Below are 23,426 nucleotides of genomic sequence, written 5' to 3'. Positions count from 1 at the left end.
GAATCAGTTTCAATAAGGCCAATAGTTGGTAAAATGTTCAACTTGTTAATAAAAACAAATTAACCAAGAATGATATTAGCATAGTGTCTAGAATTCAAAATCAATGTGCTCTGTAAATGGTTTCTCACTGTACGTTAGTACTTACAGCATTAATAATAAGTCTGATAGGCACAATGGCATGTGTCTTGTTTATCAATTTTAAAGGAAGAGCTTTCCAGCCTCCATAAGTCAAGTCACCAAAATCGAGAACATCCTTCTTTTCTGTTTCTACCTAATTAAGAAAAAAAAGGGAGTGATTTATAAAAAGCAATATATTAATAAAGATCACAGCTTATGTTCATATCACTGCCTTTTCAGCCACAAGAGTCAGCATTAAAGGTAAACTTAACCTAAGTTTCCCCAGGCTATTTTACAATTGTTATTTCTAAAAATATTAATGTTAAATTCTTTTTTTGAGTTTATGTACTCAAAATTCTACAGAATAAAGTAACATCTTAGTTGCTATTACTCTAAAAGGACTAATAGATTTTAAGACAAACTGACAATTTTAATTAATTCTATTATTACAGTACTGATTTCTCAATTTCCCTCAAACATATGTTGGCTTTTTGTTTTTTATTTGTTTTTTAATCCTCACCCAAGGTTATTTTTTCCATTGCTTTTCAGAGAGAGAGAGAGAGAAACATTGATGTGAAAGAGACATATCAATTGGTTGCCTCCCACATGTGCCCGAAGGTTCTAACCACTGAGCCAAACCAGCCAGGGCTGTTAGTATTTTTTAATTTATTACAAACTTCTGACAATACTGAAAATGTTTAAAATGATATCAAAATACACAGGGTGACTTCTTTAATCAAGGGAGACTAATCTAACACAGGTCCCTCAAACCCTTCATTAAAATGCCAGGACAAAGACCCACTTACAAACAGTTACCTCGATCACAGGGGTCTCGGCAACAGCGGTGAGAATGACTCTGCTTGCCAAGGCTTCTGCTTGGACTACTGTCTCAGCATCTGCTGTAAATGGCCAAGAAGCAACACTGAATATACATCTGAAAATCCCAGGGTTGGACGGTATGAAAAGTACTTTTATCTCTTCTGTGGCATGAGGTCTTATGATGACTTTATTCTTGAAAACTAAACAAGGATATGCTAAAAGGTCCACCTTAAAAAAACAAACAGAGCCACATGGTTTGTTAAAAAATGGCTTCACAATAAAAATCAAGAAGTAGAAGCAACTACTTTAAAATCTTTTTTCCCAGTCACCTGAACTACCAAATCTAGACATTTATTATCTCTTCAAAAATATCCAAGTCTTATAACTCATTATCTATAAAGCACAATCAGTCAAACTCATACTTATGAAGATAGGCTGAATTTACAGCCTCTAGCACTTCATAGCCCTGTACATGGTCCCAGGACCTAGTTTCTAGTACAATGCAGGGTGGTTAGACTGATCTCTAATATTCCTTGTCAGGCCTCCAAGTCTATGACTATGATTCATTCCAAACCCTGCCTCCTCACTGTAAGTGGGGATCTTCTTTTCTACTCCCACTTCCAGAGACTACTTCCTGAGAAGGCCTCCAGTCTCACCTTCTTCTACCCTCTACTTTCAACCTTTTCCTTCAGCTACCAGCTTTTCCTCTAACCTCAGGATATGAAAAGCAGAGGGGGGGAAAACTAGGAAAAAAGGAAAGGAAGGGTAGAGACAGTCTAATTTTGCCAGGTAAATAAAGGCTATTCCTAGGACGTAATAGGGGAGAGGAGACCCATCCACCAATGCTGGTCTGCAAGAAGCAGTTGCAAAGCCAGGATGTTCCAGAACAGGAGCTGCTCTCCATATTTCCCACCCTCCCTACTCACTCACATTCAAATGCTCATTGCAATCATAAAAGGAGATTTAGATTCTAAAACTGTAGCAGCTGTTATTGATCATATGAGAGACCCTCCGTGTTAAAATTTTATTTCCAGGTATTTCAAAAGATCATGTAAGAACGTAATAAATTAGTCAAAAAGACTACTTATTAACTGAAGGTGTAGGCCCTAAGAGCAACTTGTTTTTTTGATAAATGACAGTAACTTATATTCAATCACATTTAACAAAACCAGAAACTCAAGAGCTTTCAGTGGTTTAAATAATAGCACTAAAAGGACATTTATATGATTTTATAAATAAATAACAATGAAGTATAATGATTAATAAATAACTGACAGAAAATGAGAAATATATTCAGATTTCACCTCTTACACTAGAAGTACTACAAGAGGGACCAAGGAAGATACCATTCTAATGATTTTGTGCAAGGTATAAGGGGAGGGACAATCTCCCAGAATAAAAGGAAGTACTAGACAAAAAAGAAATCCAGCATTGATTGTAACACAATTAAGTTAAAAGATAAAGTTAATAAAAAACTTACCTTTTCACCATTAACACTAACACTGAGAAGCCCTACGCTGACCTGCAGCCAGCGAGTGGTTGGATTAAGTACACTAAGATGGGTTTGTGAAGCAATCCCAACACAGCAAGCATGAGGAAACTTCAATTCCTCAGGCACTCTTACATTCCCTGGGCAAAGAGAAAGCAAATCAAAATGCAAGTTATAGCAAATACCTGATTAAATGCACAATTAGCTAAATGGAAATTTTTATAGAATACTACTTGTTTATAACCAGAGCTATGGTATAAAGTGCTCCAGATCTTTAAGTGCCCTTGATATTCTATAAGCCTCAGCACAGGCTGGCAAACAATTTTCTCTTGCTGAATCCAGCCAAGGAATAAGAACAAGTAAGTATAAATGATCAAACTCATAATTTACAGCTAGTCAACTCTTAGATGTTATTACCTATTACTAATCTTTTCCTTTTTTCTCCCACAAATATAAACCACTACCTAATCTAATAAGAAACAACAGAGATTCTAACTTGGATTTTTAATACAAGTCTTCCCACCATCCTTATGCAGTTACTCTGGAATTTCCTTGAAGATAGCACTCCAGTTGCTGTGTGGACTGGGTCAGAACAAGCACAGCATCCAGCTCTGCTTAGCAGAGTGACTATCAAGTGAGAATCAGTGGTCAGCTCAGCTACCACCGACAAGAGTGGAAGGGTACTATCTCTCACTACCACAACAGTAACCCTCCAAGACTTAAAAACTGGAAGCAGACTCACTCCTTCACAGAGGCAACTCTAAATTGGACATTTCCTAGTTGAAAAAATAACAGAACACAAGTGCAGAACACAAGAGAAACAGGAAGACAAAGGTATTGGGAGTTTCGCCTACATAAGTTTTCATGTTTTTCTAAGGCCACTTCAGGGCCGCTTGCCCAAAAATATGTATAGTCTATGTTCCAAATTCAGAACAAAGGAAAAAAACTTATAAGAAATTCAGGCCCATCAGTATCACCTTGAAACAAAACTAGTTTTATTATCTCATTTGAGAAAACTAAATTTTAAATAGCAAGCAACAACAGAAAAAGCATCTCACCAAATCCTGACATTATTCCTGAATTCCATGGTTCAATTCCACAATTTGCACCAACAGACTGCACAGGAAAAGATTTTGCTGTAGTAAGAGGATCCTGATGTACAGTATTAGAATATGGGTTACAAAGGGAAGAGGTACCCATCAATCCAGAGCTGGTATTTTGTCCTAGACAGATGTCCACAGCCACAGAGTTCTGAATATGCTCTCCTGTGACGGCAGGATAAGAACAGCTTCCTGAGAACCCACAGACAGTGGTGCTGCCGGCATAGCACTGAGGCAAAGTAACATTTCCAGCTGCAGATAGTGTTCCCAAATACTGATGGGCAAAGGGAGCTGCGGTAAAAGAATGTGGAGTCAAGAGTGTAGGAACGGAGGTGGGCATGCTCTGTACGTGGGGAGCAGAGCCATAAACCAAAGAGCTGGGAATAGGGGCACGCTGGTTTCCAGAGGCCATCTGAGGAGGAGCCCGGCCACTCAATGCACTGCTGGTAGTCGATGTATCTTCTGAAGTTGCTCTCTCACTTTCCTTCACAGATGCCTGAAGCGGCACGGGGAGGCGTGGCATTGCTGAGTGCCTGAGACCGGACTTGCTCAGATGAGCCAGACTGATCTGGTCCAATTCACTGGAGTTTGTAATCAAACCGGCAGCAGTGGTTTCCGACAGACCTTCATTTTTGGAGGAAAGATCTTGACTAAATCTAGAGTCAGGTTTTATATCTTCAGGTTTGCTACTCAGAGAAGTAGTTTCAGTCGCTTTTTCTGTATCTGACTTTTTCTGGATAACATATGATAATGTTTCTTTTCCTCTACTTTGAGATGAACCTTTTTCTCTCAGCTCTTCCACGGCCTGTTCCTCTGGTGGAATTGGACTGGCTCGAATAATTGTGGTGCTCAACTCACTGGTGATATCACTCTGAGTGTGACCAAAAAAATGTTTAGAAATAATCCAGAGATTATTACAAATTCAAATAACATAATAAAGAGCTCTACACAATGCTAACTCTGAAAAAAAAGTTGGCTTACACACAAAAATGTAGTTTTGCAGCTGTGAAATACAGGATTAAAAGTTAGAAAAAAGTCTGTATTCACTGTTTTATAGAAATAATTATGAGGAGACTAAAGAGGAAGTATACACGAATTATATTTCTGAAAAAAATTTACACATAAAGGAAAAGAAACAACTAATTTTGTACAAATTTAAGGAATTTTTCCCTCTAAACTGTACAATAACAATCTAAGTAAATAACAAAGGAATGGGGGGGCAGCAAGCTTTCAAATGATGTCAACATGAGGTTAGGAATCAATACAAAGCCAGTTCACAGGCTCTCCCACTCACATTATTTGTCTATATTGCTGTCATATTTGAAAATGCTAATGTTTATGAGCCCCAAAGACTTTTCAAATATCTAAACTCATGTGATTCTGTTTTCTTAGGTATAAAACTCTAGTCAATGTTCACATACTCATTTCTTTATAATGCATCACCTTAGCAGTGATATTCACACTATTAAACACACAAAACTTAGGATGCACTTAACCTCACTGATTATTTCTGGTACTTGGTTTGAACATTTCTTCTGAATCAACGCTTTAGAAACAAAGACACTGAGAAATTATTTGCCAGTCATCCATCTACCCATTAATCAATCAACCAACCAGTAAAAATAAATAACAAGAGCCAGTATGTATTCAGTGGTAAGTTCTTTATGCTAACCAAGCCCTGTCCTCACAACACTGTCCCTCCTTACAGATGAAGAAACAGGAGTTGGGAGATTGGACCTGTCTGAAAGTAGCAGAGGAAAGGCCACCTGATTCCACAATTCAGCTCTTATCCACTATGCTAAGAACATAGAGACCCAACATCTAAAAGCATCATCTAAAAGACAGCTTTCAATGAAATGGGTATACTAGTCTGCCCAGCACGATGTCATGTTTAGTGGATATATTAATCAATAGCTTGGTGGAAGAGCCAGTATTGCATACTCACAACAGTCATATTCAGCTCATTAAAAAATTGAGTGCTGTCACATTCACAAAACACACACAAACACACAGATAACACTCTGCCACCTAAGTCTCTAGGATATATCTGCTTTTCTTCCACCTTCACTGTCACTACCTTAGTCCAAGCCTGCACTGTGTGTCACCTGACTACAGCAGCCTTGTGTCAGTCTTCCTGGTTCTCATCTGGCCCCTCTCAATGCCTCCGCCATACTGCTACTGCAAAGAGCTTTGAAAACATCAACACAGGTCATGTCAGTGTTTTGCTTAAGAACCTTCAAACTCACAAATTTTACACCTAAGATTCTCCTTGGTCTGGCCTCTCCTCTTTGCTCCAAGTATAGGATTCACTCCAAACTTCTTGGAGTCCCTCAAATGTAGTCTGTAATTACAATTCCATGCCTTCTCCCATTTGTGTGCCTGCTTCTTCTCTGCCTAAATCCAAGTAGTCTCAAAAAATACGGCTTCAATATATTACTCTCTCTCCCACTGACAACCTAGTCATATTTTTCGTTACCTCCTTCTTAATACCCATAGCACAGGTCTATCACAGTGTATTTCATTACAGAGTGCATCTTACATGTGTCCTCCACCAGACTGGAGCTTTTTGAGGGCAGATACTAAAATATTTGTACCTCTAGTCCCTCCTCAACATGAGTAGCCGTTTGATTCTTCTCTTTCTCTCTCTCCCTCCCTCAGCCCCTTCCCCCAACTTTAAAGGTAAAACGGCAACAAAAAGTATACAGGGCATAACTTCAGTCTGAGCTCTATCAGTAACACTTTAGAGCCAGAAGTCTTACTAAAGAAATAATAAAAGTGCTGCCCACCTTGCGGTCCTCAAGGCCATGATCTGAGGTCGTGGTGGGACAGGTGCTCTCTTGTTCAGACACATAAGTCAGCCTGCTCACACTAGCCTGTGGACACATCAACTGAGACAACTCACTCTCAGAGGGGGGCTTCTGATGATGAGCTGCTGAGCCAAAAGATTCTAAAGCACACCTGAAAGAGAGAACGCCTCATTACTAGAGTTGTGCATTCTGTTACTTAACATTACCTGCACTAGCAAAAGCCAATCCTGCTTTGCCTACAATCTTATTAATCTACAGTCTCTGCTCCTTGCAATATATGGGGGTGGGCAAAAGTAGGTTTACAGTTGTGAGTATGCAAGACAGTTTATTTTTGTATTATTGTTTATTAATTACTGCATTTGCATTTATTTATATTACAATTGTAAATCTAATGTTGCCCACCCCTGTATAATAACTCAACTACAGATTCATTTCTAAAATTATAAATTGTATTTCTATTGAATGAAGTATCTGGAAAGCTACTGTAAAAGAAAAATTTGGCATTTTCATTAATAAATTCCATATAAAGTCACATAACAATGTTAGCTATTCATTTGATAAAAATTCATTGAATACCTGATATAGAGCAATGAGCAGAGTATTAAAATTTTTCTGCCCTCAAAGAGCAAAGATTAAAAAAAGAATCACGTAGATAAGTGCAAAGAAATGGAAACAGTCATACATTTCTGATAGGACTATAAAGTGATACAACGTTTGGCTGAGCAATTCAGCAATGCATAGCAAAACACCCTTGACTCAGCTATTCTGTGCCTACAAATTTATCCTAAGAAAAAAATTAACACTAAATACAAAAGAGTTTGCTAAAAGAGAAACTAGGCAGTAGAAATTATGGCAAACACACAATAAAACACTTAAGTCATGCTGCTGAATACTATCCTTTGACTCAGAAACATGTCCATAATATATTAAGTAAAAGCAAAACAAAAGATTAGAAAGCAATAAATAGTAACATCCCACATCTATTTAATACAGACACCATATCTTATTAGTCAATACCCATTGTGAGGTCAGCCCAGTCCTAGTCAAAGAGAGGGGAAACAGGCTGTAACTCATGAAGAAAAGTGGCAAAGTCACACTAAGTAAGAAATATTGTCCCAGCAGCCATCTTTGGAAACAGCTGCTGCACCTACTGAACACTCTGCCACTCAGTTTCAATTCTGCCCTTAATTTGACTGAAATGCACCCCATCGTCTTTTTGACAAAGTTCAGACTACTCAACTGGGAAGTGGACACAGAGAGAAAATCCTATTTTGAATTTTAGATTTATAAAAAGCTCCAAATCAAGACAGTATTGACAAAACGCTACTTAGTGAATTTCTAGCCAATGGAGACAAAATATTAACCAAACTGTTTAGACCTATTTTAGCCACTGCATGACAAGGGTTTTTTTTTTGTTTCCAAAGTTTTGATCTTATTGCATCTATTTCCCCATATGCACCTTATAGACAGGATGAGATGGGTTCTTATATGCACAGGCACATACACACATGCACACATATTCACAGATACCATGTTAACAGCATGAAACAAGTTCTGGGTTACTGGTGATATGTTATATTATTAATCTGGCTCCTTTGGTTGAAAGGAAGAAATGCATTTAGGTTATATTACCTCAAATAATGAGAAGTGAACTGTAAGGACACACAGAAATAAAAGGAAATTTCAGTCAAGACATCAGACCTCAAAAGGAATCTGAAAATTGTCAAGGTGCTGGCCACACAGAGACTCAATGGCAGTTCTGGAATTAGAAGCTCTAAATCAGCTTTACGAGCCTGTTGGAAACCAGCTAGAAGACCAGCTAGCAGGAATGCTATTGAACAGCAAAATTTTTCAGATAAAGTATACTCACTAAAAAAATGTTGCCAGTGAACAGATGAAAATTCTGACCAACATTTCATCATGAATATAAAAAAACATAATGGAATATGGGCTAGCACAAACCAGAAAAAAAGTAGAATGAAAATATCAAATCCATTTTACCACAATAAAAAGTACGAGAATTTCAATAAAATAAATGAATATAAAATTAAAGTCTACATTGGCAACAATGAAAGGCATAGCTGATGGTACAGAAAATCAGTGATGCAGAGGATAAATACTTGAACAGCTACCCCACAGTACAGAATGAATGTATCAAGAAATTAAAAAAAAGAAAATGGTCATGGATGACCAGAGGAGAGAATTATCAACTAATGAGCAACCAGTGTACTCAAAAGGAGGAGGGAATAAATGGAAATAATCAAAGATAACAGAAAACAAAACTTGCCTCAGGTGAAGAAAGAACTGTATATGCAGAGGTTATCATAATCCAAGAAAACCAACTAAAAGAGACTGACGCATTTCCTTAAAGGTGATAAGAGGAATAAGGGGAGGTGGGCAATAAAAGGAACATAAAAATGGAGTCGGAAATTAGGCTTAAGACAAAAATACATATTGTGCATCAGGAGAATGGAAAAGCAGAATGAGGCACATTCACGCAATGAAGTGCTACACAGCAATAAACACGAGCTACTGACACATGCAACAAGAGAACAGTCTAAGAAACATGACGTGGAAGATGAACACACACAAAAATGTACTAGTTAGGCACCACATAACAATATTTCGGTCAACCACAGACTGCATATGTGATGGTGGTCCTGTACGATTATAATGGAGCTGAAAAATTCCTATCACCTAGTGACAGCATGGCTAGCATAGTATCATAGCTCAGTGCATTACTTGTGTTCGCGGTGATGATGGTCTAAACGAATCTACTGTGTTGCCAGTAGTGTTAAGTATGGCACATACAATTATGTACAGTGCCTAACACTTGATGATTACGCTACTGGTTTATGTATTTACCATGCTATACTTTCCATTGTTAAAGTGTAGTTTTTCTACTTATTAAAAAAAAATTGCTGTTTAACAGTGCGCCACACTACGCAGATAGCCTCATATATCTCGTGTTTACCACATCTCGATTGCCTCATTTCTCTTGTGCTTGATTTAATCTTGTGTTGCTTTGTAAAGTAACATGCTGGATAGGCTTGTAGCCTGGGAGCAATAGGCTATACCATCTAGCCTTGGTGTGTAGTAGGCTATACCTTCTAGGTTTGTCTAAGTGCTCTCTATGCTGTATGCACAACAAAATCACTTGATGCATTTCTCAGAACATAACACCATTGTTAAGAGGCTCATGACTGTATATGATTCCATTCATATAAAATGCAAGAACAGACAAAACTAAACTATGGAGAAACAAATCAGAAAGTGGGTGCCAGGGCGGGGGTGGAGGAAGGAGGAGAATTGACTGGAAAAAGGCAAGAATTTGTTAACGGAGTGATGTATACATTACAGGGGCGGTGTTTAGATATTCATACATGTCAAAACTCATTGAATGAAACTTCTAAGATCTGTGCATTTTACTGTATGCTAATTATACATCAATAAAAATATTTGAGATGAACCTATAATTAATTTTCTTCTGTATATTTTTTTCTTATACTGAGCATGTACTTTTATTATTTAAAAAACAAGCAAGCACCTACTCTGATAAACTTGTTCCAGAAACTTCACTAGGAGAAGAATGACTCAGTGGAGGAGTAGAAGGTCTGAAGCTATCCTGGTCATCTTCTGAACTATGTTCACCATGCTCAGGAGAAGGATTTTTCACATCTATCAGAAAGGAGTAGTTTCTAATGAGAACAGGGGGGAAAAAACCACTCTGCATAATTTTGTGAATGTGATCAATTACTCTGATACTTACCAACATTTTTAGGTGAGATTAAGAAATGTTTTCCAAAAGTCACATGCTTTTCACTGCTACTTGTTTCACTAACATGTTCATTTCGCCTCTGATTTTCTCTATTATTTTGCATTTCTTTACACTCTTCTGACAGCCAAAGGGATGCTATTCTGGGGCTCTTTACTAATGAATAACTATTAGATGTTGGAATGGATACTGAGGTAGCTTTTTCACTGTTACCAATATCTGGTAATTTGTTGTCAATGAAATATGTCTTCACATCAACTATTGCACTCTCACTCTCTCTTGTATTTGTAAAAACTGAATTTGAAGAGTTTGTTGTTCTAAATGATTCCTGGTTTTCGCCTGCTCCGTTTTCACCATAAAAAATAGCTGCTGTATTTTCTTCTGGTTCCCTTACACTTACACTAGTAGCACCTAAGTCCACTGTATGGATGTCTTGTGTAGTCTGTTCTTTTGGCAAAGATAAATCCCAAATATCAGACACACCAGCTCTTGAAAAGTTTTCTAGTCCACCTTCACATCTACTAACTTCTGTTTTTTTAAGGTATTTCTCCATATCAAATGCACTGGATCCATTACTTTTTTCTAGGTCATTAGGTAAGAAATGAGACACAATGGAAGAGTCCTTTTGTTTATCATCTTCCTGAAAAGTCTTCTCTCTGGCTTTATTTGAAAGGGCCTTGATCATGGCAGCAAGTTGGGAAGGATCAGTACTCACTGATGCATTTGCAATAGCTGAAGCAATGGTGCTTATCCTAAGTACAGAAACATCACCATCAGGCAGCTTGCCTTTACATCTTTGGGGTTTGCTATTTATGAAGAAAGTATCCTAGAAATGAGAAAATTTACATCAGATAAATTTACCTCAGGTTCATAGACAGGTACAAATTAATCTTTATTTATAAATGCTACACAAGATTTAACAGCAGCAAGAAATTAATGGTATAAATAGTTAAATATCCTAAAAAATAAGTCAGCTATTATCAACTTAAATTATTGAGTACTGAGTTACTTATGTATTCAGATTATCAATTGTTAAAAAATCTTCAGGAGTAAGAGATGCTAAAACTGAATCAGAGAATAATTTAAAACCAAAAAATTAAGAAAAGATTGAGAAGCCATTGTGACTACCAAGTATAGTTCTTGGTAATTTCATTTAATTCTTAGAATTATTTATAGGCAAGTCCGAGAAAGACAAGTACCATGCAATTTCACTCATATGTGGAATCTAATGAACAAATGAACTAATAAGCAAAACAGAGACAAACTCATAGAGAGCAGGCTGACAGCTGGGGCGGGAGGGGGGGGGCTAGGTGGGAGGAATAGAGGGATTGAGCAAAAAATAAAAAAATAAAACTCATGGACACTGACAACAGTATGGTGACTGCGAGGAGGGGGGCGGGAAGGAGGCGGCTATGGGGGGGTAAATGGTGATGGACAGAGACTTGACTTGGGGTGGTGAGCATACAATACAGTGCACAGATGATGCATTATAGAATTGTTCACCTGAAACCTGTATAATTTTGTTAACAAGTGTCACCTCAATAAATTCAATTTTAATAAAAAGGTTTATAGGCAAGACATAAATAGCAATCATAGGCAAAAAACTAAAATGGAACCAAAGAAAAGAAAAAAACGTATTTAATATACAAAACTTCATGTTAAGAATTCTGCCTCCAGTAATAGCAAACTAAGTAGTACAAACCAATTCTTGCTGAGAATTGGAACTAGAGAGCAGATCCAAAGACACCCCTTAAAAGGCATTGGAGAGCTTTAAAAAAGGAATAAAAAACTAAGAAGCCAAAATTCAAAAGAAAGAATCCCAAAGAGGTGAGCCTATCAATGAGATGGTTTCCCTCGGGATCTACTGCTTCATGAGGCAGCTGATTCAACTTCAACAGCAGTTAAGCAAAGCTGTTCTTATGGGAGTAACGGCATAAAACCTCAGTTCAGAATCTGCCGATCATGGCAGGCGGTGGTCCTGGTAAACATCATACTTTAGGAAGAGACCACAAAGGGCTACACCCTAGGAGTAAAGGTAAACCAAAATTAGACTGGCCCTTCTAAGGACTGAGGCTCAGCTCTAATCAGCAAAATCTCAGAAACTGAATTAAAGTGATCTGAGATTGCTCTAGCTCTTTGCTCCTTTTCAGAAGCAAACATAAATCCTGTCTGGAAGATATCATCTCCCATGGCCTCCAATTATTTCAACAACTTTTCCTGTAAAAGTCCACCACTCAATGACACATGATGTTTCAAGACAATGTGGCATGTCCAGCAGAGATGGCTCAGTAAATAAGGGCTGACCCATGAACCAAGAGGTCACCAGTTCAATTCCCGGTCAGGGCTCATGCCCAGGGTTGCGGGCTCGATCCCTAGTAGGGGGCATGCAAGAGGCAGCCAATCTATGTTTCTTTTTCATCGATATTTCCCTCACTCTTCCCCTCTCTCTCTAAAATCAATAAAAACATATTATTTAAAAAAAAAAAGCTAATGTGGCCCAAGTTCAAGAGAAAAAGACCTGTGGGGGATCCAGAAAATAGTCATCAGAATACAAAAGCCATCTAAATCTAAAATTTAATAACTAAAACATAAAATCTAACATAAACTCTAAAACATAATTAAGGAAGTAAAAGTAACATTGAGACCCTAGCAGAGGACTAGAAATTATAAAGAAATTATTAAATGTAAATTCTGTAATTGAAAAATACAATAACAAATTAAGAACCCAATGGAGCCCCGCCGGGTGTGGCTCAGCGGTTGAGCATCGACCTAGGATCCAGGAGATCGGGGTTCGATTCCTGGTCAGGGCACATGCCCGGGTTGCGGGCTTGATCAATGACTCTCTCATCATTGATGTTTCTCTCTCTCTCTCCCTCTCCTTTCCTCTCTCTGAAATCAATAAAGACATATTTTAAAAAATAAATAAATAATATATTCAAATTGCTAAACACTGTTTCTATGCCCTGGCCAGGTGGCTCAGTTGGTTGGAGCGTTGGCCTGAAAGCCAAAAGGTTGCAGGTTTGATTCCTGGTCAGAGCACATACCTAGGTTGCAGGTTTAACCCCCAGTCAGGGCTCATATGGGAGGCAACCAATCTGTTTCTCTCATATCGATGTTATTCTCTCTCCCCCTTCCTCTCTCTAAAAAAATCAATAAAGCCCAGCCGGGCGCGGCTCAGTGGTTGAGCGTTGACCTAGGATCCAGATCGGGGTTTGATTTCCGGTCAGGGCACATGCCCCGGGTGCAGTCTCAATCCCCAGTCAGGGGCGTGAAGGAGGCAGCCGATCAATGACTCTCTCATCATTGATGTTTCTATCTCTCTCTCTCTCCTCCTTTCCTCTCTCTGAAATCAATATATATTTTTAAAAAAAAAGAATGAAGGTAAAAGAAAGATATTTTTAGAGCAACAAAAACAGAATTCATTATTAGCAGACCCTAACTAAAAGAAATTATATGGATATTCTTCAAACAAAAGAAAATCTCAGATGGAAAGTCAGAGATTGCATAGTGGTTGTATGTAATAATAGTAATCACCACCACCATCATCAAAATGTGTTATGGAGTTTAAATAGAGAATTAAAATATAAAACAATAGTAGCTTATAAGACAAATACAGTAAAAAGGAATGTTTTTTGATCCTTGTAATGTCAAGAAAGAAGTAAAAAAGAAAAAACAACCCCACCCAAATTTTTATTGAATATTAACACGTAAAGGAGACAAATTATAATTTCCTGGGTAATCAATAAAATAATTAAAAATCAGAGGAAGAAAATTGGAATAATAAAGCAAAACTCCCTCCCCAAAACAAAGTCTAGATGAAACGAGGAGAAAGGGAATAAAGAGAACAGATTCGAACCCCCGTACACTGGTAATTCCATTAAGTATAAGCGAAGGAAAGATTACGGGACTGGTTGAAAAATAAATCTAACTCTGTGTTCTTTATAAGAGAAACATTTAAGATATAAGGATATAGCCCTCACTGTTGTGGCTCAGTGGTTAGAGCGCTGGCCCTGGGACACAAGGGTCATGGGTTCAGTTCTGGTCAAAGGCATGTACCTGTGTTGCAGGCTCCACCCTGGTCGGGGCATGTGTGGGAGGCACCCAATCTCTGTGTCTCTCTCACACAGACATTTCTCTCTCTCTCGCTCTCCCCTCTCCCCCCTTCCACTCTATCTAAAATCAACAGGAAAATATCCCGGGTGAGGATTAACAACAAAAAAACAAAACTAGCAAACAAATGTTAGATGGTAATTTCCTTAATTGATAAAAACCTACAGCATACAGGACATTTAAAGATAAAATACTGAAAAACTTTCCCAATAAGTCAAGGAAACCTGACATATTCACTTCCATTTAATATTGTTCCAAGGAGCAGTCAAGTAAAGCCAGACAAGGAAATGAAGGTATACAAATTAGAAAGGTATAAAACTGCTCTTCTCAGATGACATAACTGTATGTATAGAAGAAAGAACCCAAAGAATCTACTGATATTTATTACAGCTAATAGCAAATTTAGCACAGTTGCTGAATATAAGGTGAATATGTTTTAAAAATGCATTTCTGTTCAGCCACAACAAATGGAAATGAAGTTAAGGAAGATAATATTAAAATAATGTTTCAACAACTTTGGAAGAAATCTAACAAAAGATGTACAAAAATCTGTACACAGAGAGATCCTAAAATACAGAAAGAAATAAAAACCTAAATAGAGGGACGTATAATTTTCATAGATTAGAAGGTTCAATATTATAAATATATCAAGTTTTCTGTTCTATAGATTAAATGCAATCCAAATTAAAAGCCCAAAAGCGTTGTTGGTTAATTGGTTTGTGAAAGGTGACAATTTGATTTTTAAAAGTATACAAAAATTCAAAGGGCCAAAAAAAGCCAAGATACTTTCAAAGAAATATAAGAGGGAGGACTTAGTCTATTAAATATCAAGACTTATTATAAAGCTACAATATTTAACAATGTCACATTGACACAGACAGACATTAGATCCCAAATGTCCATCAACAGCAGAATGGATATAGTAACTAAAAAATATTCATATAACAGAATACAACACAGTAATGAAAATAAGCTTCTATTACAACATAGTTGTATCTAGCAAACATAAGTGGGAAAAAAACAAAACAAAGAAAAAGAATAGATGCTACATAATTTCTTGTATATAAATTTCTAAACCAGGCGAAATTAATACAGTGCTGAGGTCAGACAGGAAGTAGTGTTCAGGAGTGGCAAAAAAAAAAAAAAAGTGATTTCCAAGCTGTTGGCAATGCTTTTTCTTTACCTGGGATGTGCGCGGGTATAAAGCTGTGATAACTCACTGAATGCAAGTTTGTTTTTTTGTTTTATTTTGTGTGTTTTTAAAATATGCTTTTTATTGATTTCAGAGAGAGAAAGGGAGAGGGAGAGACAGAAACATCAATGATGAGAATCACTGATCAGCTGCCTCCTGCACGCCCCCTCCTGGGTATCAAGCCCACAACCTGGGGACGTAGCCTGACCAGGAATCAAACTAGTGACCTTTTGAGGCACTGGACGATGTTCAACCAATTGAGCCACACTGACCAGGGCCACATGAAACCTTATCTTAATCTTAGACAAGAACTGACACGGTTTTAGCTTTCCTTCATGAAAGGTTTATGATACCTCTGTTTTGCATTTATTGGCAGTTAATGTCACATCATTTTCATCCACTTGTGAAATACTTTCCAGTTCTTCAGCCTGCAGTGTAACTGATCCTTCACTTAGTTGTGCCTTGGAGTGTTCATTTAAATCTCCTGTAGAAAATATACAATATTCAACTTATATCTATACACTATCTCACAATAACAATCTGTGAGATAAGGATCACTCAACATAATTGCCAAGGAAGAAATCTTTTTACTCAAATATCAGTCATCCTCAAAAAAACTAAATAAATGTACAGTTACTAAGACAAAGGACCATACCATGTTAATTTGGCTAAACTCTGCAAAGTCCAAACTTTGGACAAAACTAGATTTCAATTTTTCCCCTGCAAATACTGACAAACTTATTTAAATATTTTTCAGCTTTAAACATTTCACAAATACACAATAAGTTGAATTAAAAAATGATTACTTCTTTACAATAGTGGAAACTCAACTAATTTATGTATGTATAGCCTTTTTATTCCAACTCCCCTATTGGAATACAGGCTCTCTAAGGACTGGAGCATATCTTTACAATTTTATATCATATGTAGCACCAGGCATTATACAAGCAAAAAGTAGCTGTTTGCTCATTGTATGCTAATCAAAAAAGTTTGATTTTAAATATTTACCATAGATATTTATCATAGACTATCACAGTCTAAATCTCAAAATACCTGTTTATTTAAAAGTCTATCTAAATAGTAAGTATAACAGTTATAATTCATTAACTCAGTGGTATAATAGACCAGAGTTAACTAGTCCATTTTAACAAATTATATTTCATTTACTTTGATTTTTACAAAAGCATTTAGGTATATTTTGGATGACTTGTTTCCAATTTAGATTTAAAAGGCAATGGGAGATTATGTAAGAATCAAGTCAGTAACCAATACTGAGAAAATTCTGAGTGGTTTATACATTTTCTCTCATTAAGAACATAATCACACAACCACTTAATTTACGGGTTAAAAAAAGGATTACTAAAAATTCCTTCATTTAATCTATTACCTGAATATAGATCATGGTTAAGATGAGCCATTTCTTTTTCCAAATTACTTCTTGATAAATCAGATTTTCTTATTAAAGCAACAGGTTCTCTCTTCTCTGGTGATCTAATAAAATAACCAAATGATGGCTACAAAATAAACATGCGAATTATTTCCTTAATTTTCAACTGCTTTAAGAAATTCTAGCTAAATGACTTCAACAAAATGATTTTTTCTTTCCATTTAAACTTAAATGACTAGAGATGAACTTTAAAAGTCCAAACAGAACCTTCTTACTGCTAGCTATCTTTAATCATCAGAACTAATATTATCAAGTAACTTGCCTTTACTAAGAAATCCAAATTAAAACAACCCAGAAATGACACTTTATTCCTTCAGTAATAATTATTGAATATCTACTATGTGTCAGATACTCAATTTTTGGTTGATCTTCACTTCGGAATTTCTTCCCTTGATACAGCAACTTGAATGCGAGTAACATTTCACAACCAATACCAAAATAGAAATTCCAAATGATAGATCCATTTTTCCATGATCCAGTGCTTTGTTCAACTCTTTAGGAAGGAATTCAGTTACTCTTTAACTTCACTCATAACATCAAAAATTCCAATCGATCCTGGCAGAAAAATCAGACTCTCTGAGGTATTGATTTCCATTTTTTTAATTCACTGCACAGACAGGACCCACAGTTCAGTTTCAAATTTAAGTTCTGTAAATCAACTGAGTTCTAACACAAGAGCTATTATTTTAAATTATGCTCTTAGTGAAACCCAGTTTTAATAAACACTCTGTCCGCCCCGGCCGGTGTGGCTCAGTTGGTTGGAGTGTTGAACCCATACACCGAAAGGTCTTGGGTTTGATTCCCGGTTAGAGCACATACCTAGGTTGTGGGTTCGATCCCCAGTTGGGTGAGTACAGGAGGCAACTGATCGATGTTTCTCTCTAACATTGATGTTTCTTTCTCTCTCTCCACCTCTCTTCAAAATCAATTAAAAAATATACCCTTGGGTGAGGATTAAAAATAAATAATAACAATAAAAAAATAAACATTCTGTCCAATAACTCTTAACTCCCTATATGGAATTTATCAACAGGTTCTTTGACTGTAACTCTAAAAGAAATCTTGAGTCCCTGAATATTTCTGTTTCTGCAGTATCATCCCAGCACCCAGCCTTCATCACATCTCTTCCCACGTACCAGGCCTCTCTGCCTGCTTCTACTCCTCCTCTGTGGTTCACCAACCTTTTCCACCCAGGCTCTTGACACATATGCTGGCATCCTGTCACGCTTAGAAATGGGCCCTGGCACCACAACAAAGTTGCTCCCTGCCTCCAAGAACTTCTTCCCAGTTAATTTGAGATGAACCAAATCCTACAAGGACACTTTGTGATCTGTCCCTTGTCTACTTCTACCATTTAACCTATCAGACCCTCCTTCACTCCCCCACCCCACAGTTCAGTTTCAAACTTAAGCTCTGTAAATCCACATTAGCTCTGTTACCTGTTCTCTGTTCCTCCAATATGCCACTCCAGCTCCTACCTCCTACCTTCATATTAAGGGTCTCCCTCCAGATCCTTCTCTCTCACGTAGGTCTAGATGTCACCCGGACTGCCACAGCTAAAGTAGCACCTCCTTACTCATTCTTCACAGTTTATCACTAGTGTTTGCATTTTTAATTTTTTACGTGTATTACATCTTATTAAACCAAAACACTCTTATACTTCAAAATATGTTTTTAGACAACAGATTAAAAAAATGCATCTTTAAATTTTTTCCACCTACCAATGACATAACCATAGTAAATAACAGGTACTGATATTACTGCATGTTAGGTTTGGTGCTAAATACTTTATATGCAACATCACATTTAATTCTTACAAAACTCTATAAAATAGCATTCCATTTTAGAAATTGGAAAATTAAGGCAAAGTGGAGTTAAGTAAATTATTCCATGTCACAGAATTAATTAAAAAGCAGAGCTAGGACTGGGTCAGAGTCTGACTGACTATTAAATATAAGCTTTTGCCCAGCCAGTGTTGCTCAGTGGTTGAGCATCGACTCATGAACCAAGAAGTCCCGGTTCAATTACAGGTCAGGGCACACGCCCAGGTTGCCAGCTCAATCCTCAGTAGGGGGCGTGCAGGAGGCAGCAGATTGATGTTTCCATCTCTCTATCCCTTTCCCTTCCTCTATCTCTAAAAAATCAATAAAAACATTTTTTAAAAATCTAAACTTTTATCCACTATTCAAACATGTCCCTATTCTGTCTCTGCTTTAAACATATTATGCTCTAGGTACACCATTGTAACATTCAAAATATAACGGCTGGTCAATTTACCCACTTCCAGCGCATCTCATACTTACTCTTTTCACACTGTAACCACCACCAAGGCAACCAAGAGCTTCAGATCTTTGAGCAAAGAACTCTCCTAAAGATAGCCGTAAGTAACTGGCATCATCTTTGTCCAAATCTGATGTGCTAAGTGATTTCCTCAACAAATTGTAATTAACTGAAGTTCCCCACGACGTATCCCCTAGTGCAACTGAAGTGTTCTGGGCATCTATGTTTTCTTCCTAGGAAGAAAGTTATTGTTTCATTTTATTTCCCCAGCAAGCCTTTCTGTTCTTCCCATATTAAAAAATAAAAAAATAGTTAAAAAAATTTAAACATTTAAAAATTTTTAAATTTGGACAAATTCAAGCTTAACCAGCTAACACAGGCAATGAAGTCCAGAAGAAGAGAACTTCATTTTTCATACTTGAGTTATAATATACAGTTTTAATATTTTAGTTAATCAAACACTGACTTTCATTAATACAAATCTTTAGAAAGGAGCATATTTTCAATAAAAACAAACAGTGTTACCTCATTTTAAAATTTGGTTAAAAACTGGAAATATCTTTGACTATTAAGGTGATTTTAAGCAAATTAAATATTTCTGTATGCCAGTTATTTTTCAATCAATAATTTAGAGTGTGAAGAAAAAAAACAGAAATTGTCTAAATATGAGACAAGATATAATTCTATACTAACTATATATCTATTCAGATAGAAATAAAAATTTTGCTACATTTAAATTAATACAGGAAAAATTTTAAACTTTGGTTAATGCCAATAAAATACAAACCTGCATAAATTGGTGCTCTTTATTAAATTCTTCTTCATCTTGTGCAATCAATTCCAATGCCTCAGCTTAAAAAGAATAGGTGTGTAAAATTATATTAATGCCAATTAAATACTAGCATATAAAAAAAACTTAGCCAGTTAGAAAAATGAAATCTTAATTAAATAAAGATTAAAGAAATAAAGAAGTACGTGAAAACTTCTCTCACATAACTGATGCATCTGCATTAAGTACACAGTCTATGGTTCTCAAACTTTTGGTAATAGACACCCTACTGTGATTGATTTCATCAGTTACTAATGCGCCCTAACTCACTAAAGGGGCTTTACAGTCTAAGCTTTTTGTTTTTAAAAGACTCACATTAACTTTAGCTTTAAAGGTTTGGCACACCTGAGTTAAGGTACTTGCCCATGAACACCCTTGGTATTTCACCTGGAACCACTGGACTGACAAGCCATTCTCAAAACTCATCATGAAGATGTCTGCTGGGTTGCCCAACCACACATAACTGTCCGAGTTTTAGAAAGAAAAACTCCCACATCCTAGCAAACCCTACAGCCTGGGAAAACAGGGACAAGTGGTGACCCGGTATCTATCCTCAAAGTTCCTATGAGCACCCAAAAGGCCCCTTGAGCCTTCCTCCTGTTCCTACATGCCTGTTCCAGGGTAACCACTGCCCTTGCTTCTTACTTCACGGAACGGGGTATGTTTGAACTGTAAACAAATAGAATTATATAGTATATATTTTTAGTCAGCTTTATTTTATTCAACATATTTATGAAATTCATCCACGTTGCTACAAGTGGCTACACATCATTCATTCCTATGGCTACAGAGCATTCCAATGTATAAATAAACACAATCCACTCCATCATTAACGGCAATTTCAGAGTTTCTAGTGTAGAGTCAATTAATTAATACATACAGTGCCGCTATAAACATTTTAGTACGTCTTTTGGTGACTTTCTACACCCCATATACTAGGTATATACTGGGTTATAAAGTGTGAAGTTCATAAAGTTCATTCACAAGATACTGCCAAACAAGTTCGGAAATGATAGTATCAATTTACACTCCCACCAGCAACACCTAAGAATTCCATTATCATTAACTTAAGTGGCAAAGTCAATATTCACTGTCCAGTGTGTGTTTTCTAAATCAAGACATCACTGAGCAAGCTCTAACTGTAACTTAACCTACAATTTCTGACTCATATTTCCAACTACCAAATATTCCCAGCCCAAACCACAATCATCCAAAATTCTACAATTTCTTCTGATTTTCCCTATCTCAGTTAATAGTATTGGCATTTTCCCAAGTAACAGATCACAAACATCAATTCTGTCTTGCCTCTCTACTATCCACTGAAACTCAGCCATAAAATCCTAACCATCCTATCTCCACATCTTTTATTAGCTACTTTCTTTTTATTCTCACAGTGACACCGAGACTTCTACATACTAAGGAATCTCCCATTAAACTGACCATTGCTGCCGGAAGACTTGCAAAGCAAGGTGGACAAGCAAATCTTCAATGGTTCTTATTGCTTACCAAACAAGCCTCAAATCTTTGGCAAGGGAGTCAAAGCTCTACACACTCCCTGGCCCCCCTGTACCTCTCCAGCTTCCTTTCTTCATCTCATACTGCCCTCCCCTTCCCATGTCTTGCCATAAATGCCAGCTACATTAAACTATTTACTATTTTGAAAACATGCTCATACTTTCTCATCTCATTCTCTTTCAATGGGCTTTCCATCCTTTTGGAATTTCTCATTCCCCCAAATATTTACTTGTTGAAGCTCTACCTCAAAAGCCACCTATATGAAATCCTTCTGCTACCCACTCAAGCAAAAGTTATTTCTCCTCTAAACTCCAAAGCATTTGGTTTGTGTTTCTTATAGTTGCAAACTGTTGTTTTGTATTCTTATCTTGTCCCTCTCAGCTGATGAACTGTTTCTTAAGGGCTGACAAATTGCCTTATCTCTGTACTTCCACATCATCAGATGTTTACGAGTTCAGTACAAGAAGCAGTTAGAATAACTTCTTTCTCTGGCACCTTCTGAGCCCATTAAAAATAAGACTGTGCTTAACAGGCCACTGCACACTCTTCTCATGCCCAGTTTAGAGGTGTTCAGGGACCGGAGAGGCCTGAGCAACACGGCAGCATATCCACAGACTAAGACAAAATGCCACACATTCTGTAGACCCACTCCAGTTTTCTTTTCACTGTGAGAGATTCTGCTAATCAACAAACCTAATTTATGTTCCTAATACGGTCCTTCTTTGAGATTTCATTTATCTTATCTCTTTTCTTCCATCATTTATACCACATTTCTTAGCTTTTACTCCAAAATGGACTGACTTTTGTAATTGCTCATTTATCAGAATAGTTCTTTTGTTAAAGACAGATTTTAAAAAGTGAGAAAGTAAAGCCTTCCAATTTTGCAATACTATAAAGGTTCTAAATTGAAGTAAGAGAGTGCTAGTCTAATTCACTGTCCTTTAAGGAAAAGGCTCAGCTCACTCTGCAATGATTAGCACTTATTCAAGCCTTTGTTCCTATAAAAACAAATCAAGAGCTAAGTATTGTATATTCCAGAAAGGATCTGATCTAACCAACCATCAGAACACCATCAGAAACAATGAAAATGGTACAATAAAGTGGCTATCAATATACACTTACAACCAGTTCTGAAGTCTTCATTCATCTCATCAGTTGGAGGCATATTTAAATCTTGTTCTTTATTAAAAGATGTGTAATAAGCAAGGTCAGTGACCCATCTACCTTCTTCATTTTGATAAACCACGCTCTGCGGTAGATCAGTTTCTAAAAAATAAAATTCCAAAAATATCCAATGACACATGCAAGAAGTAAAATGATATACTTTAAATAATTTAGTTGCCTTATTTTAGCTATCAACAGTCCTAAAATCTGCCCAAAACTAGTCAGAAAAAGGAAAATCAATTTCCCCCAAAGAAAAGTATCTTTCTGGTGGTAGATAAACCACAGAACTTCTCAACTTATATGTATGGGATAAGTCCTTTTATAGGTTCCTGTAAAGGTTTTAAAACAAAATGCAAAATCTAAAACCAATGTCCTCCAGTCAGTTCCCAAATTAATGTTACTTAAACAAACAAAAATTAACAGCTCGGTCACATACCCCTTTAATATTGTTCAGACATCCCTAAAATCTCCCTTTTTTTTAAAGTATGGAAATAGAACTCAAAATATTCCACAATATAGTATGAAACAGATGGAGTATTTAGGAAAGACTTTGTTGTCAGATGACACAATATTGTTTTATTTCTTCAATATGTTTGAAATGTTTGTTTTCCTAAAAGACCAAAATTATCATCTATATTAAGATACATTTGACTGTTGTAAGACTTCAGAGTGGAAAATAACCTCAAATATTTTATTATAAACGTAACACTAGTAACAAATTATAGAAGGAGCCAGCACTCTACTCAGATATACCCAGGATTAAATCTCATCATGATAGAAAT

General features: G+C 36.7%; 1 protein-coding gene across 2 annotated transcripts in view; it reads right to left on the bottom strand.

Annotated features, from left to right (window-relative positions):
- CEP192 (centrosomal protein 192) overlaps window positions 1-23,426 on the bottom strand; it is an 80,551-nt gene that overhangs the window by 34,940 nt on the left and 22,185 nt on the right. For both annotated transcript variants that reach the window (XM_016197294.2, XM_016197295.2), the window contains exons 12-23: window positions 22,603-22,746; window positions 19,924-19,988; window positions 19,160-19,369; window positions 16,797-16,923; window positions 15,763-15,893; window positions 10,102-10,933; window positions 9,884-10,010; window positions 6,312-6,483; window positions 3,484-4,396; window positions 2,417-2,565; window positions 934-1,164; window positions 146-271 (exon numbers count right to left, since the gene is read on the bottom strand). In XM_016197294.2, the coding sequence (XP_016052780.2) occupies window positions 146-271; window positions 934-1,164; window positions 2,417-2,565; window positions 3,484-4,396; window positions 6,312-6,483; window positions 9,884-10,010; window positions 10,102-10,933; window positions 15,763-15,893; window positions 16,797-16,923; window positions 19,160-19,369; window positions 19,924-19,988; window positions 22,603-22,746 (3,227 nt within the window). The remainder of the gene's footprint in view (window positions 1-145; window positions 272-933; window positions 1,165-2,416; window positions 2,566-3,483; window positions 4,397-6,311; window positions 6,484-9,883; window positions 10,011-10,101; window positions 10,934-15,762; window positions 15,894-16,796; window positions 16,924-19,159; window positions 19,370-19,923; window positions 19,989-22,602; window positions 22,747-23,426) is intronic.

This window comes from Miniopterus natalensis, chromosome 7 (assembly GCF_054644295.1).
Source record: "Miniopterus natalensis isolate mMinNat1 chromosome 7, mMinNat1.hap1, whole genome shotgun sequence".
NCBI lineage: Eukaryota > Metazoa > Chordata > Mammalia > Chiroptera > Miniopteridae > Miniopterus > Miniopterus natalensis.
The sequence above is the reverse complement of the archived record's forward strand: the minus strand, read 5'-3'. Positions and strand labels throughout refer to the sequence as shown.